Source organism: Dromiciops gliroides, chromosome 3, assembly GCF_019393635.1.
Source record: "Dromiciops gliroides isolate mDroGli1 chromosome 3, mDroGli1.pri, whole genome shotgun sequence".
NCBI lineage: Eukaryota > Metazoa > Chordata > Mammalia > Microbiotheria > Microbiotheriidae > Dromiciops > Dromiciops gliroides.
Window position 1 is genome coordinate 636871527 of NC_057863.1, and position 17306 is coordinate 636888832.

The 17306-nt window shown below is 41.8% G+C and overlaps 1 protein-coding gene across 1 annotated transcript in view; it reads right to left on the bottom strand.

The window, feature by feature from the left end:
- LOC122751366 (tumor necrosis factor receptor superfamily member 14-like) overlaps positions 1-16738 on the bottom strand; it is a 34989-nt gene extending 18251 nt beyond the window's left edge. The window contains exons 1-3 of the mRNA XM_043998374.1: positions 16634-16738; positions 13870-13978; positions 2417-2572 (exon numbers count right to left, since the gene is read on the bottom strand). Of these exons, the coding sequence (XP_043854309.1) occupies positions 2417-2572; positions 13870-13978; positions 16634-16657 (289 nt within the window). The 5' untranslated portion in view covers positions 16658-16738. The remainder of the gene's footprint in view (positions 1-2416; positions 2573-13869; positions 13979-16633) is intronic.
- Between the last annotated feature and the right edge of the window lie 568 nt (positions 16739-17306).

The following is a 17306-nucleotide window of genomic DNA, read 5'->3' on the forward strand; positions in this document are numbered from 1 at the left end:
TTCATAATACAGTGTTAATTCTAGGAGTATTGTGCTCCCATATTCTGAGTTGTTTGTTTTTGTTATTTTTTTCTCTCAACTGATTATTTGATCAAACTCTTTAAAGCATTTCCCTGGCAAATTGGTTGCCATGGCAAGTGTAAATTGATTCTAGAAGTATTATTTTTGATAAGCATATTCAAAAAAAAGAGGGGAATATTTGTAAAAGTTTTCTTTTTTAAAAAAAAGTTTTCTTTGAGATTGTGTTGTGCTTTAACTTGTATTTAAATATGTTCCAATTTTTCATAAAAGTAATTGTATACTAAGTAAAAAAAAAGGCATTATTTGAAATTGTTGCATAATTGTATATTATATTCTGAGTCAAGGTACGTTGACATTTTTGCAATCATTCATTATCCTCAGTTTTAAAATCCATATGGGACTTGGATTATGGGAACTTATCATTTAAGACATTAATTACCTTTAGTCTGAGTTATCAGATGCCAGTTGGCCAAGATGCCATCCACTAACAAGAGGAATACATGCAAGAGCAGACATTGAACTGTCACATGAAGGGAGACATGCATGAAGTCAATGTATGGCCGAGGGAACGGCTTTTGACAAATGTTGAGGTTGGATTCTCTTGGTTTATTATTTTATTTTATTTTTCCTCACAATACTATACAGATGGCTGGAAGTTTTGATCCCACCCATCTCATTCTTCTCCTGGCTTCTATGCCCCCTCCTATATACCTGATGCCATGGACATCTCAATCCCATGCATCTGATTAAGTCTGACTCAATTTCCTCCAATATGTTCAATGGCATGGACATATATTCCATCCACCTATTTTGCTCAAATGTGGGAATGCTCATATCCCATCATTTCTCTGTTCTTTTATGGTAACCCCCATAATTATCTCAGGTGTCATGATAAATAATAGTGTTGAATTTGGCCTTGACATCTGTTACCAATTATATTAGATTTTTAAATTTTTCATAATGGCATGAGGATAATTAGGAAGATGATGCAAAAAGTGATGAAACAAAGATAAAAATTATTTTAAAAAATTAATATCACAGCAATTGTCTTCTCGATTTACCCTCCATAAGGGGGGACTATAGTAATATTAATTTTAAAGAATGTTTCAATTTTTGCTTTATTATATGTTTCATGTGTAACAACTAAAATTCTGAATTCCCTTAGACATGTTTTTGAGAAATTTCTTTGTTTGATTTGATTATTGACAAAGCTATTTTAAAGTTGTGTTAAGCTCAATTTTGTAGGAAATTTTCCTGGCTTATTACCAGCATCCACACATCAACCCCTGAAAAGACTTCCATTCCACAACTACACCTAGAGGACAACTGAGAAAAGACTTTCAGAGACTTTAAATGAAACCATCTGTAACATGTACTCTCTGCAGAGGCCCTCCCTTTGCAAGACCAATGTCAAAGCACCAATTCATGAGGACAAAAAAAAAACCACCCCTCTGAACAAAACTTTCCTCTCTCCTTTTTCTATATTGTTATTAACATATTGTTAGTTAGCATGGGTTATTATATTCTGTTATTTTTTACTGTTTCATCAAGGAAACACCCCGTTTCTTGAAGAAACAAAGCAGGGACTGTAACAATTGGAATGACGCCACCTGGCGGAGACTTACTGTAGAAAAGCTTCGCCATGAAGTGAAGGTCTTTGAGGGTAAGACCAGGAGTCTTTTCTTTGGAGTCAGGAAGTGACATTTGCTTGTGGGAGGAAGAAGGGGGAAGTCTGGCGCTCTGACTCTCTCTCTTTCCTGGGAACTCTGGTGGAGAAGGGAGCTAGAAATGTGCTCTCCCTTTAATAGATAGATGAATGTAGGCCTTTCTCTCTCTCTTTACCAAATTCTTTTTCTCCTTAATAAATGCTTAAAAGCCTAACTCTTGCTAAAGCTTATAATTTATTGGCGACCACTCATTAGATATTTTAGACAGACTAGCTAGAATTTTAGCCCTTTAACATGACCCCATATGGAATCACATAACTGAATGTGGGGGTCATGAAAAATCTATCAACAGTCAAAAGTTATATATAACTTTTTTATATACTTATATACCCAGGTTCATGTAAAAAATTTCACATGCAAAAAAAGGGTATCAAGAGGAAAAAGTTTTAGAAGACTTGATATTATCCAATGTCCAATTTTACATATGAAGGAACTGAGGGATAGAGACACCAAGTAACCTCAGGATCACATGGACAGTAAGAGGAAAGTTGAATGTGAGCCCATGTCCTCTCACACCACATCCAACCATCTTCCCACTGTACCACAACTGCCTTCAGGGAGGCAGCCAGAGCTGAGGGCGGGCTGGGGATTTCTCAGGTCTCCAGTGCAGAAGCCTGAAGAAATAATAGTTCTGAGTCCCTGGGTGGGTGATGATGGAGCAAGCTCACCTCTAGACTTTACATATTGGCCAGGGTTGCAGACTCGGTGAACCACACACTTCTGGCAGTCATCATCTTTCATTTCAGTGCAGAAATAGCCTGGAGCACAGCCACACACAGTGTTGGATGTAGATGAACATTCCCTTCTGGTTAGAAAGCCAAATGCTGAAAGAAAGAACAAGAGGAAGGAGAGATTAGGTCAGTCACTCAGTCAACATTTATTCAGGACCTACTATGTTTAGGGCAAACATTACAAAGAAAGGCAACAGAGAGTCCCTGCTTTCAAAGAGCTCACAGTCTAATGGGAGAGACAGCATGCAAATGAGTACATACAAACAAGGTCCATACATGGCAAATTGGAGATGATCAGTAGAGGAAAGGCACTAGATTTAAGGGGGCATAGGATTATCTCCTCGGAAGAAGGTGGGATTTTAGCTAGGATTTGAAGGAAGCCAGCAAAGCCATGAGATAGAGATGAGGACAGATAGAATTCTAGGCATGAAGGATGGCTAGGGAAAATGCCCAGTTGGGAAGAGCAAGGAGACCAGTGTCACTGGATCATAGAGTATGTGGGAAGAGTATGTAGAGTGTAATAGGACTGGAAGTGATGTAGGAGGCAAAAAGGGGTTAATAGACAAACTTAAGACCCAAGCTCTAATTCAGATATGAGCTCTAAGAGGGATTCAGACCCCAATTAAAGGATAACTTACAAGTCAGGATGCTAAGTTCTTTTACCCATAGTAATCAGTACCCATAACAGGAACATAAAAGGGGCAGGTCATATAACAATGACAAAATGATAGCCCATAGAAATTTAGACTAGAAATAAATGGTAAATGAAGATGCTTTGAAACTAGTCATGGGAACCAGAAAGAGACATGTGAAGGAAAGGCCAAATTTGTCCCCAGATTCAGCATATGAGGTGTAAACCCCAAAAACACACCTCCACAGAAAAAGATACCCATCTTGGGGGTTGGCTTAGGACCCCAGGAACTCCAAATTAGGATAAGCCCTCCCCTGTACCTCCCTAAGGTGGAGATTATTATAATGAGACTGATAATCAATTTATCAATACTATAAATATGTCTTTCCTTTCCTCATTCAAGAGATACCTTTCCACTATTCTGGTTCTATCTCTGTGGTCACTCGCAGTATTGCAATAAACCTTATGAAACTGAGTCACTGAGTGTTGTAATGATCAATTTGACCCAAATTCCATCCCACATAATTTTCTTTTCCAGGTCAGTGCAATCAGACTTGTCCCAATTTGTACCTTAATTCTCCTTTCTCTTGAAGTCATTTGTTTCTTTTTAGCTTCATCCAATTTTTCTTCTTACTCCCTTTTTCCAATTTGTCAAAATTTCCTGACCCATTCATAACCTCCTGGAAATTACCGACACCGCACCTACATCCACATGCATGTCCATCAATCAGCAAAACTCTATGCAGGGTGTCCCCCAGATTTTTGAGTTTCAATAGTGTGATGTTTAAAATCTAACTGTGATGTCTAAAAAATCTAATGTATGGTCACGTTAAATTAGAAACTTTTGCACCAGTCTTTGGGCATTCAGCATTTATTAAAGCATACTAGGTATTAGAAAAAAGAGAACACATGGAGTTAAGAAAAGGCCTACCTAGCATAGAGTTCCATCTTGGTCTGGTTCTTCCTCAAGTCCTCTGCCATAAGCCTGCTTCAATCACGAACTCCCCAACAAACTGAGTGTGGAAGCTTTTTATAGGTCTGGAGCAGAGGCAGTCCTTACACACTGCTTCAAGCTGATTGGTAGGCATCATCTAAATCCATTGGTTCACTGGACTTGAAGGTGGTCTTGAGTTGAGTTCAAAGTCCTTACCATCTGATAACAATACTTTCTTAAGGGCTAGCCAGGTGTGGTTACAATCTAATTAACTTGAAGTAGACTAATCAGCAAAGTCAATCACTCTCACTTAATTCAATCAGTTTAGATTAATCTCTAGGTGATACTTTGAGTATCTGCCAAATCCCATTATTTTCTCACACTAGGAGATCTCTTGACCAATAATTGCTTGATCAAAGGGAAATCCCCTGGGACAAATCTCTTTATCCGGACCCATGAGAAAATATCCCCGCTCTGTTGGTGAGCCAGCTGATCTCCCAAAGGAGCAAAAACCTAGCATATGTGTCAAAGGCAAATCACAAACTTACCTTAGCAAGATCTCAAAAAAAGAAAAAGAGTTTGAGTCTCAGACTAAAATTTCTCCTCACATGCGGCACCAGATGATGTGGGCTAAAATTAAGGATCAAATTGATCGTGAGTCATCTCAAAAGAATTATAAGACTCAGTGATTCAGTTTCCCAAGTTTTATTGCAATACTGTGGGTGACCACAGGGAGAGAACCAGAAAAGTGGAAAGGTATCTCTCGAATAAGGAAAGGAAAAATCCTAGTTGCCATCCTCCCTCTCATCTAAATGGGGAGGAATTTCACTTTCTTCTAAACCAGTAAAATATCCAGTTAATTTAACTTTATCATAATACCATGTAAGCATTTGCAGGCAGATGGAAAACCTAAATATTAATATACCTTGTTGTTTGACATTATCAAGGGACCACACATTTAAACTGAAAATAGTAAGATCTTATATACTTGCATTGTGTTCATTTCTTCTACTGACTACTTGCTCTGATTATAGAAATCTGCTATAAAAGAAAAAGCAGGGACATAATTATAAGGCAAGAATAAAACATCCTTAGCTCTGTTTGATTTCAGGTAAAAGTTACAAGTGACTACAAGTCATACAGTGATAGCCAAATTCAGGGATAGCCAGGTGGGAAAACATTTCCTGTTCAGTAGGAACTCAATGAGCCAAAAAGAGCCTACCTTAGATTGAGTCCAAAATTGTTCTCTCAGCTTTTTCCCAGATACCTCCACCTATAAGCAGCACATACCCTATTATGGCATTGATATGTAGCTTTCTCTCCAGTACTTGGATTACTGGCTTAACCATCTGAACAATCATACCTGAATTCAAAACTCAAAACAATATAAATTTCTGTCCCAAAATATTTTATCTTAAATAGCAAACCTCTACTCTCATGAAATTACAATGAGCAAAAAAGATTTACCAGGACAGACACACATGTTGCTTGGTTTTTCTTTCCTTCTTCTCAGGTTTAAACTTTGCCTGGTGTAAAGATCAATATTAGAAATTACTTCTATACAATAAGAAACCTTATAAATCCTCAGCAAAACCATTCATTGTAACAAGCTCTTTTCTGGCAAGTTTACAAATTTAAAAAAAAGTCTAGAAGGTCTTTTTCTGTGTAACAATTTACCAGTCTAATACCAGTGCTTTTCTCTCTTTTAGAGGAAACAACAACTATACCTATTTTTGTTAAAACTATCAATTGCTTTGTTTTTAATTTTAACACACATACACCAATTTAAAAGTAACTTTAAAACTTAGCAGTATTCTAACAGCATTTTTTAATCAAACTCAATTACTCTTTGGTTTCTTCCAGAATTCACAAACCTTGAAATGGCAGGTAAGCACTTAAAGTGGCAGTGTATCTAAAATATACACCCCCTTTTTTTCCCTCAAGATTCCAAATTCTTTGAACAGTCAGTACAAAAAGGCACAGTTTTCTTTCTATGTGCTTTTACCAATAATTTAAAATACTCTGGACAGTTTCTTAAGATTTTCTAAACATTCTCTCTCTCACCCACCACTCTGTTCCAGTGCTGAACAGCCAGCCAGCACCTGAGATGGGGGGGGGGAGAGAAAGAAAGCAGCAGTGCAAACACAAGTCACACTTGACTAGAGATCATTTTTCTTCAAAAATGTTACACATTACAATTAATTCCTGACTTTTAACCGTTCCACTACAAATCAAAGTAGCAACATTTTTTTTTACAATGTTCATCTAAGGCTATGAGTTTGACCCAAATTCCATCCTACATCAGACAGAGTCATGAGGCAGACAGACATCCCCACCCTAAAATATCTATTGCAATAATCCAAGTGTGAGGCAAAGAGGTTCTGCAGCAGGGAGGATGCAGTGTCAGAGGAGAGAAGGGGGAATTTTTGAGAGATGTTGCAAAGATGAAATCAACAAGGCTTATACATAAATTGGATATGGAGGGAAAGAGTCCAGGATGACTTGGGAGGGGAAATACATGGTTCCTGATGACAGCCCATTTCACAGGACCTTAAGTGCTGACCATCTTTTATTTTGCTTTTTCTCTCTCTACCTAGACTAGGAGATCCTGGAGGGCAGCAGCAACATCTCAGAGGCTGTCTAGTTTGATTTGTAAACAAATATCCCTTGTATACCACTCCCAACCAATGGTCACTGTAAGAAAATAATTATTTACAAAATAATTATTAACAAATTTCTTGGGGACCCAGTTTTAGCTTTTTCTCCCCCCCCCCCACCACACACACACACACACACACACACTTCAGAAGTCAATAGGGGTGAGTTTTAATCCTGTTTAAGGGAGTACAACAGAAATGAAGATAAACTCTTTGTCTAGTTCAGTGGACTGAAGGGATTAAACCACACCTATCTGAATGCGCATTTGCCCCTCAGGGGTCTCCCATTAGACCCTGATGTCATTGAGGTAGAACTCATTTTAATATGGACCACCCTCAGGTCATGTCATCCAATGGAACAGAATGATGCTAGATAACCAGCTTTGATCAATGTGTAAGGAGCTGCCTCTATGGAAAAGAGGAAAAAGTCTCAGACCCTGAGGCTAGCACCATTCTTGGCTTTCACTCTAGGCTCTGGAAGCTGACCCATAGGTGAGCACTCTCCTCTTAGGCCAGTATAGGTAATGTAGAGACAAAATGGTGCTGGGGTGGGGGGGGGGGGTTCTGCTTGTGTTAAATACCATGCAGTCAATTCTTTACTAATATTTAAAATGCTTTAATGATACTTACTGCCAAAACAGGTGCAATAGCCATTAATTTATAAGTAGCAATATTTTAGAAAAACCCCAATAATTTAGCTAAAAAGTCACCTAGCCTGTGGTGGCAAAGCTCCAGTGAGGGAGCACCCTGAAGTAGCCCATCCACCTTTGGACTCAAATACTGCCCCAGATCCTTTGTGGCTGAGAGATCCTGGACAGATGCTCTAAGACTAAGAGTTAGAGAAAAGTTTCCCACATGCCTTGATAGAAGGAGTTTTCTCCCCTAGGCAAATAAAATCACAGGCCTGCCCCATCCCCTGTGGTGGAAAACCTATGATTTCTTGGTTTTAATTGTTAGGGCAAAATTAGTACAAGCAGCAGAAAATGAATCCATACTCTGTTGCATCTCAGCTTCAGAGACTGCACTGAGTGCACAATCATCTGTGAAGAAAAAATCTTGTAACACCTCTCCCTACACTTGAGTCTTGGCTTGTAGCCTTTTCAGGTTAAATAACTTAGCATCAGTGTGGTAGCTAACATTGATGCCATATTCATTCTCCTTGAAGGTGTTACATTGCTGAAAATTCATGCTAAAAATAATGGGAGAAAGTACATAGCCTTCCTTTACTCCATTGGTGACTGGGAAAGCAAGAGTACATCATTCATTATCCAGAACCTGATGTACAATACTGATAAACTTCTTTTGGCAACCAAATTTTGACATGTCTCCATGAGCCCTTCACAACAGACAATATTTTGAGAAAACAATGGGTTTTGGAAAAAAAAAGAAAAGAATGGGTTTAGGGGGTCCTAGAGGCCTCCCACTTGAGGGAGCCTTGCCTGACTTCTTTTAAGGCCAGCCCAGAGTCAGGAGAATTGCAAAGGAAATGTAAATTGACCTTCCTGACTACCTAAAGGAAGTTAACTCATCTAGGCTACCACCCTCAAGTCATGCCAATCAATGGACTTGCATGTTACCATCCAATTAATTTGGATCAATGTGCAGTGACCTACTTCTACCTGAGAGAAGATAAAAACCCTTGGCACAAGGGGGAAGCACTCTCTTCTTTCTCCTGAACTCTCTTCTCTCCCCTGAGTTCTCTTCTCTCTCTCCTAGGTAATTCAGAGCTTCTGAACTTTTGGAGCCATGTGCTCTCTCTTTACTAACATTTAATATGTTTTAATAAATGCTTAATGTCAAAGACTGGTGATATAGCCTCTAATTTATAAGTAGCAATATAATAGAAACCCCAGCTAAGTTCCCTAAAACCTAGAACAGAAACAGACACCCGCATATATTTTCTTTTCTTTCTTTTTTTTTTGGTACCCCCATATATTTTCAAATGACACAATATCAAGGGCCTTGTTCTGATCCATTAACATTTTATACAGACCTCTGTCCTACTCCTGGCATTCCTCCTGGGGTGGTTGGGAAGTAAACACCATATTGACCCATCCATGAACCTTTCTGAAGCCACATTGGCTCTCAAGTAGATAATCATCTTCCAGATACCAAATACTGTGCTAAGAGCTTTACAACTATCATCTGATCTGATCTGCACCACAAGCCTGGGAGGCAGATACTGTTACTGTTCCTGTTTTACAACTCAGGTAACTGAGTCAGACTGAGGGTAAGTGATGCCCAAGGTCACACAGGTAGAAGCACCTGAAGTCAGTTTTGAACTTTGGTCTTCCTGACACCACACCTAGCATTGTCTCCACTGTACCACTTACCTACCAAAGCCCAAATCTCCTAGCCAAGTGCATAAAGAATAGATTTAGATCTGGAAGGAACCTGCTTTGTTATTGCATCTAAACCTCTCATTTCATTTTATTTCTGTGAGGCAATGAGGGTTAAGTGACTTGTCCAGGGTAACAGAGCTAGTAATAAGCTTCTAATTTAAAAGATAAGCAGATGGAAGCCCAGAAAGATCAGTCACCTTTTCTTGATTTCCCTTAATGCTAGTGCCTGCCCCTGATATTATCTCCAGTTTATCCTGTCTATATCATGTTTATATCTATATCAGGTTCTCTCCCCCATTAGATTGTGAGTTTCACAAGAGCCTCTTTTGGTATCCCTAGCATTTAGCACAGTGTTTGACACTTAATAGGTGCTTAAGGAATATTTACTGTTGGCTTGCCCAACATCATAAAGGGCAGAGGAAGGATTTGAATCCAGGTTCTCTGATTTCTCATATAGGATGCTTCCCACTGCATTACCTGGTGTCAATATTTGGGGTGAAAACTTTTTCAGACTCTGAAAAGGAATGTGTCTGAGACTGGAGGAGGGACAGATGAAAAGCTGTGAGCAAGTGCTTAACTTGTAGTCTTGAGGCCTGAGATCAAATCCTGAGTTTGCTATGTGCTGCCTTTTGACCTTGGACAGGTCATTTCTCTGGGGTCAGTTTCTTCAGTAAAATGAGGGTCCTGGTTGAGATGGCTTCTATGATCCTTTCCAACTCTGGATCTGTTATCTTGTGATCCCTTTCCTAAGGAGGGGAAAGACCCTGAGAGAAGCACATGGACAGTCACTGGGAGGAGCAAGGAGAACAAGGAGAGTCCCCAGTACTTTACTATTTTTTTTTGTTTGGTTTTTTGGGGGTTTTTTGGCAAGGCAATGGGGGTTAAGTGACTTGCCCAGGGTCACACAGCCAGTAAGTGTCAAGTGTCTGAGGCTGGATTTGAACTCAGGAACTCCTGAATCCAGGGCCGGTGCTTTATCCACTGTGCCACCTAGCTGCCCCTCCAGTATTTACAATGTCAAGAGATCTGATATGTTTAAGATTTTCAAGTTATACAAAACAGTCTACTCAAATAGAGAAACCCAAGTTGCAGAATACTGAGAGCCAAAGTGGATGAGGTGGGCAGCAGGACCAGCTCCATCACCCAGCATTCACCTGCCTTCCTTCTGCCCATGTCCCCAGCAACAGGAATACATATCCCCTTCCCCAGTTTGAAGTAGCCCTGAACCAGCCAGACTTTAGGAGGAAAGTGATCCTAGGGAGGAATTGTCCTTTCTTTTTGAAAACCATCCTCCTATCACTATGGGTGAAAATTCATCTTTGGAAATTCGTTCCTTGGGGTAAACAAGAACTTATTTTTTAAATACTCTAATAAAAGGCAACATTAGCAGTTATCCACAATGTAGTGTGAATTAATTGCTTGGCATAATTCCTCCCTGGCAGGCAACTAGTGACAGGGAAACATCAGAAGTTAGAAGAAGGATGGAATGATAATTTGAAATGCTACAGTATTTCTGGGGTCTACAAGCCTAGCTGGGGGTTACAGGGAGAGGTTTTGGGCAGTCAAGAGGAAACACCAGGTAATGAGACCACCCTTCTAGCCCTGTGGCCTAATATTAGGAAGATATAGATGGGCACATTTAAGGAGCTGTCAGGGTCCTGGGGACTAACTTAGCCTCTTTCTCAAGTTTCTGAAGACTGGGTCTTCTGATAAGTCTCTTCAGAATACTAGACATTTTAAGTATTTTGTTCCGAGGGTCCCTTCTGATGTAAGAGGCAAAAAGGGGTTAACAGAAAAACCTAGGACCCAAGCTCTAATTCAGATATGAGCTCTAAGAGGGAGTCAGACCCCAGTTAATGGGTAACTTACAAGTCAGGATGCTAGGTTATTGAACCCACATAAATCAGTACCCATAACAGGAACAGAGGGAGCTAGGCCATGGAGACCTGAAGACAATAAAGAAATTGACAGACTATAGAAACAGACCAGAAATAAAAAAAAAATTAATATGTTTTGAAACTAGTCATAGGAACCAGAAAGAGACATGCACAGAAAAGGCCAAATTTGTCCCCAGATTCACCTTATGACATGTAAACCTCAAAAACACACCTCCACTGAAAAGGTACCCATCTTGGGGGTTGGCTTAGGACCCCAGGAACTCCAAAGCAGAATAATCCCTCCACTGTACCTCCCCAAGGTGGAGATTATTATAATGAGACTGATAATCAATTTATCCATACTATAAATATAACTGTCTTTCTTTTCACTATTTGAGAGATACAGTTCTACTTTTCTGGTTCTCTCCCTGTGGTCATTCACAGTATTGCAATAAAACTGAGTCACTGAGTCTTGTAATTCTTTTGGATGACTCATAATAAATTTGACCCCAAATTCCATCCCACATCACCTTCCAGCTTGCATAGTCTATGTTGTAGGGTTGTATGAGAGTGTGAATTAAATACCTTGGGTTTCCTAGGAGGTAAATACCATGCCCTATACCCTTAGGAACTAGCCCAAGCTCCTCATGTTATAGATAAGCAAATGAGGTCCAAAGAATGGACATGACTTCTCCAAGGTCACACAGGAAAAGCCTGGAGTGGAACCCAGATCTCCCAACTCCCAGTACAGCACTCTCACTGCCTCTTTTCCTAACCTGTTCTAATTCCAGCTCTCTGGGTTGTTGAGTCCCCCCCCCCCTACCCAATTTTGTCTGGGTAGGTCCAAAACTGATGACTTTCTCTGGACCCAGCTCCCCTTTCCCCAGGGAAACTAGAGGACTCAGGTCAAAGCCCAGGGGACAGTAGTTTTGGGGTTAGACCCAGGATCCTGGCTGACCCTAAGGCCGTTAAAGAGCTTCTTACCAGGGTGACAGACTTTACACTGGAGACACTCCTTTAGCCCACTGTGGTGTGCTGTGTAGGTCCCAGGATCACAAGACACACACATGGTTCCTCTCATTATACTGCATGTCTTCTTAACCCTAAAACCTAATGGTATCAAAGACTCAGCATCCAGAACAAGGCACAGGACCCCTCCCTGCAGGAGCCCCTCCACTTCAGCCCCCTCTCCCCCAGTACCACCTCTGACACCACCATATGCACACCCTAGGTTAGGCCCAGGAAGCTCCCAAGGCCATCTATGAAACTTAGGATTGTTCTCTATGGTTTACTATGAAAATTTGGATGGTACGCATTCACACTTCATCCCAAGGAGCCATGAAACCCAGACTGTCAAACTGAAGGGGACCTCAGAACAAGAATTTAGAATGCCAGAATTAAAAAGGACTCCAGGACATAGAATGCCAGGACTAGAAAGGACCTCAAAACACAGAATTTAGAGTTAGAAGGGACCTCAGAACATAGGATTCAGAGGTGGGATGGCAATCTTAGAACACAGAATGTGGCAGAAGGTCCCTTTGAACAGAGAATGTCAGATTTGGGAAGGACCTCAGAACCAAGAATGTTAGAGCTAAGAGAGACGCCAGAACATGGGATTCCAACCTTGGAAGACAAAAGAATGTTAGAAGTCACCTAGTCCTACCCTCTAGTTTTATAGATGAGTAAACTAAATGACTGGGACAAGGTCACACAAACTGGTCCCTAAAACCCCATCCCACTGTGACATACACTAAATGTAGGTCAATACATGTATGGAACCTTAGACCCTCTATGGGATGCCCTCAGTGGTCACTGCTATGGGGGATCAGGGAAATTCCAAGAAGGAGAGAGTGAGTTGGTGGGACACCGGTGAAGGTGGAGTTACAAGAGGCAGGATCAAAGGTTGTGAGCCTTACAGTTTATCCTGAATAGCGTTCCTAAGCACTATCAACAGGCAAGGACATCATGAGACTTGTGTGAAACCCAGGCTAATTACAAGAGAAATGAACATGCAGGTGGTACCCAATGGGTTCCCAGTCTTTACAGAAATGTACTTTTTTGTAATAGCAGAAGGGGATAGCAGGAACGAGCATGACGTGGGAGGGGGGATGGTGCAGTAAAAGTGGGGAAAAAGGATGAGACCACTCCCCACAGGGAGGAGCAAGGTGATAGCAAAAGTCTCCTTCAGACTATGAAGATAGGAGGGTCCTTTTATCTGCAAAGGACCGCAGCTACACAAGCATTATCCCAGCCTTGCACACACTGGCTGGTGCCTGTCTTGTCTCCCCAGGACACACAGGGAATCCAGCTTGGGGTGCAACAAGAAATAATGTCAGCTTAGGGGGGAGCTTTGTCCTTGACATAATAAGGGCCTCCTATATGCTCTGGGTCCAGTGTTTCTGGAAAATATGGAAACTCAAAAAGACAAGTTCAGGGGATCTCTTAACAGCCCTTAACAGGGCACAGCAGACGATTAAATACAAGATAAACTCTCAATTTGAAAGACTTAATCTGAGCAGCTAAGGTGGCATGGTGAAAAGAGCACCAGGCCTGGAGTCAGGAAGACCTGAGTTCAAATCCAGCCTCAGAAACTTACTAGCTTAGTGACCTTGGGCAAGTCACTTGACCCCAAATGCCTTAAACATCTGGGGCCATCTCCAGTTGTCCTGATATATAGCTTGCCACTGGACCCGGGTGGTTCTGGAGGACAGAGTGAGGCCGGTCACTTTGCACAGCCCTCCCTCACTTAAATCCAGTTCGGTGCAAGCCATGTCATCACCCCTATGTCATGGTCCTCATCAAGAATGAAGGACAAACAACAACAACAAGCTCTGAGATTCAATGGTTCTGGAATTTGAATGGATCCATGAAGAAAGAGAGCCTGGGATAGGAGGCATTTAGCAGGGCAAGAGAGTGATTTGTCCCAGAGAAAGAAACTCTTTGACGTACCTGGATGGCAGGTGGGGCAGCACTGCCCATCCACCTCGTACTCACCAGCCAGACACTCCAGAGCCTGCATGAAGCAGATAGGCTGAGTAATCATCAACATTCTGAACATCTTGGACAAAGAAAGAAAGAGGTAATAAGCGCAAAGGGAAAAGCATGGGTCTGGGTGTCAGGAAAACTGAGCCCTCAGCTTGACCCTGTCACTCACTGGCTAGACAACCTTGGGATATCCACTTACCCCCTTGGGGCCTCAGTTTCCCCATATGTAAAACGAGGGGGTTGAGAGACAGCACAGTATAATGGAGAAAGCACAGGGGATGGGAGCCAGAGGTTTTGAGTTGGAATCCTGCCTCAAGTACTTACAAACTGTGCTACCCTGGACATGTCATTTAACCTTTCTTGGTCTCAGTTTCCTCATCTGTAAAATGAGGAGATTGGCTTCCAAGATCCCTTTCAGCTCTAGACCTGGAGTCCTGTGGTTTAATCTCTAAGAAAGAGAATCTAACCAGTCTGTAACTTTGAAAAGCACAAACCTGGGAAAGCTGGGGGTGGGGGAGATGAGGAGGTGGGCATAGGAGAGAGGGGCATGGATGCAGATAAGAAATAATTTCATCATGATTAATTCACACTTAATGAAGCACTTTAAAGGTTTCCAGAGAGCTTTGCACACTTCTCATTTGAGTCTTACCACAACTCTGCGAAGGAGCTATTATCATTTTACTCATTTTACAAGTAGGGAAATCAATGCTGGAAGGATAACCTAGTAAATGTGTGAGGCAGGATTCAAATTCAGGACTTCCTGACTGCATCCTCTCTGCCCCTCTCCGAGTGATATTGCAGGATTGACTCCCAGAAGCTTGATCAGAACCTGAGGCCATAGAGAAGGTACAAGGGAGAAGAAAGCCCTGCTGGATGGGTCTACAGGGGAATTATTGCCTCATCTGGCCTGGTTGCTTTTCTAATGTCCTCCACCTAAAATGGTTTCTCTCCAGGGAAGTGGGGAAAGGAGGGGCTGAAGGGCAGAGGATATAAAATGAGGCCAAATGCTTAGCACAGTGTTTGGCACAAACTAGGCATTTAGTGTTTCTTTCCTTCTTTTATTTTATATTGCAATGAGTCAAAAACCTCACTGATCTGCCAAAGGCATCCATGCCCACCCCCAAAACAGTCAAGAACCCCTCATTTCTTTTTTTTTTTCAGGGCAATGAGGGTTAAGTCCATGAGGGTTAAGTGACTTGCCCAGGGTCACACAGCTAGTAAGTATCAAGTGTCTGAGGTCAGATTTGAACTCAGGTCCTCCTGAATCCAGGGCCAGTGCTCTATCCACTGCACCACCTAGCTGCCCCAGAGAGCCCCTCATTTCTAATCTTCCCCCTTTACTGTGAGATAAGAAAGCTCCTCCTCAAAGAGGTAAGGAAAAGTCAACAAGTACTTATTAAGCACCTGCTGTGTGTCTGTGTGAGAAGTATCATTCCAATAACTTCTGGAACTCAGCTTTGGTGATGTGTCAAAGGCTCATTTATTGTCAACCTCGTGAGATTGGGCCACCCCTCATGGAGTGAACCACAAAATGGAGGCTTGCAGGGCTTTTTATCCCCTAATCCCTAACACGACTGGACCTTCCCCTTTTATGCCACCATTCCGGATTACTCTGGGGTTACAATCACCAAAAACAAGCTAATTGAAATGCAGCACACCTCAGTCAATGGGGGAGGGGATATAGGGACAACTCTTCAACTCCTTCCCCCACATGGACACAGCTCAGGAGCAGATCCAATTGTGACCAGCCCAGAGTTTCCAGGAATCACGTGACCCTGCCTGCTGGAGGGGATAGGGGGTGGGAAGAGGAGACCTTTTCCTCAATGAGGTCAACAAAGAGTCAGACATGACTGAAACAACTAAACAACAAAATGAAGGACTTTGAGAGAAGTAATTGTTTTTCTATTACGTTAATAATCAATTATTTTGCACCAGCCCTGGATTCAGGAGGACCTGAGTTCAAATTCGACCTCAGGTGCTTGACACTTACTAGTTGTGTGGATTAAGGTTTTTTTCCTTTTATTTCCTCATTCAGGGACTAGCCCCAGTAGATTAGTCCCTCATTAATTGTTCATCAATCAGGGTTGATTTTCCCTGGTTGGGGGCACTCCCTTTTCCAAAGGTATTTAAGCATTCAAGGATCTCCATGGTTTTGTCTTTGGTTACTGGCCTAATTAATAAATCGATTATTAACTACTCAGAAACTCTATTTCTCAGGTTTTTCATTCATATTTGGTTGGCCTCTCTAGCCCCAAAGATCCCTTCACAGGTGATTTCCAGCTGCCATACCCTCTCCCTCCCTCTCCTCAGGTGTGTTTCTAATTTCCTCCACCCCCTCTAGTCTAGTCCCCCTCCATCCACCACTAAATTCTAGAGAAGGGAATCTGGAGTTTAGATTCCTTTTGTCTCTAGCCCAGGGCATGGAGAGGGTGGGAAGGAACTGGGGACGGAGGAATGAGGGAAGAGGGCACTGAGTGTCAAGGAATTGGGAAGAGAGGAATAGAAGGGAAAGGCTGGGTAAAGGGAGGAGGAGGGAACTGGGAAGATTATTGAAATGGAAATTAGAGAGAACAGGGTGACTCACATGTTATTCTGAATCCTCCTCCCTGACTTCTGGAATATAGACTACAGCAGTCTCTCTCTGTCTCTCTCTGTCTCTCTCAATCTCTTTCTCTTTCTCTCGGAGATGGATGAGGGTCATGGTCTGAGGGCAGGACCAGACTCATACCTGCAAGAAGTTCATCTTTCCCATCTTCGTGTATCTCAGTCTCGCCAAGTCCCTTGCTCCAGAGAAGATGTATCTGGTTTGTTCTTTGACCAAGAAGATGGCAAGTGAAACTGCAAGCTATTATGTAACTATGCAAATATGTGGGCAGGGAAAATGAAAAAATGAAGCACTGCCCAAAAATGAACAACCAATCTCAGCCTAGGATGAAGCCACACCTTAAAAATGTAGAAATAATAAGAATAAATTTGTAAGCTAGTAAACAATCTGTTGATAACTGAAAAGTTGAAAATACGCCTAATTTCTTTAGCCCAAGGAAAGGTTAGGCATAAGGGCAGTCATATGGTACAGTGGATAGAGCACTGGCCCTGGAGTCAGGAGGACCTGAGTTCAAATCTAGCCTTAGATCCTTACTACCTGTGTGACCCTAGGCAAGTCATTTCACCCTGTTTGCCTCAGTTTGCTCATCTGTAACATTAGTTGGAGAAGGAAATGGCAAACCACTCTAGTATCTCTGCCAAAAAAAATCCAAATGGTATCAAAAACAGTCAGACACCACTGAAAATGACTGAACAACAAAACTGTGCCAGGCTTTGGGATAAGGGCTGGAGATAGAAAAGCAAAAGAGGTTCCTGCTCACAAAGGGCTCACACTGTAAGGGGGTCTGGGGGAGGCA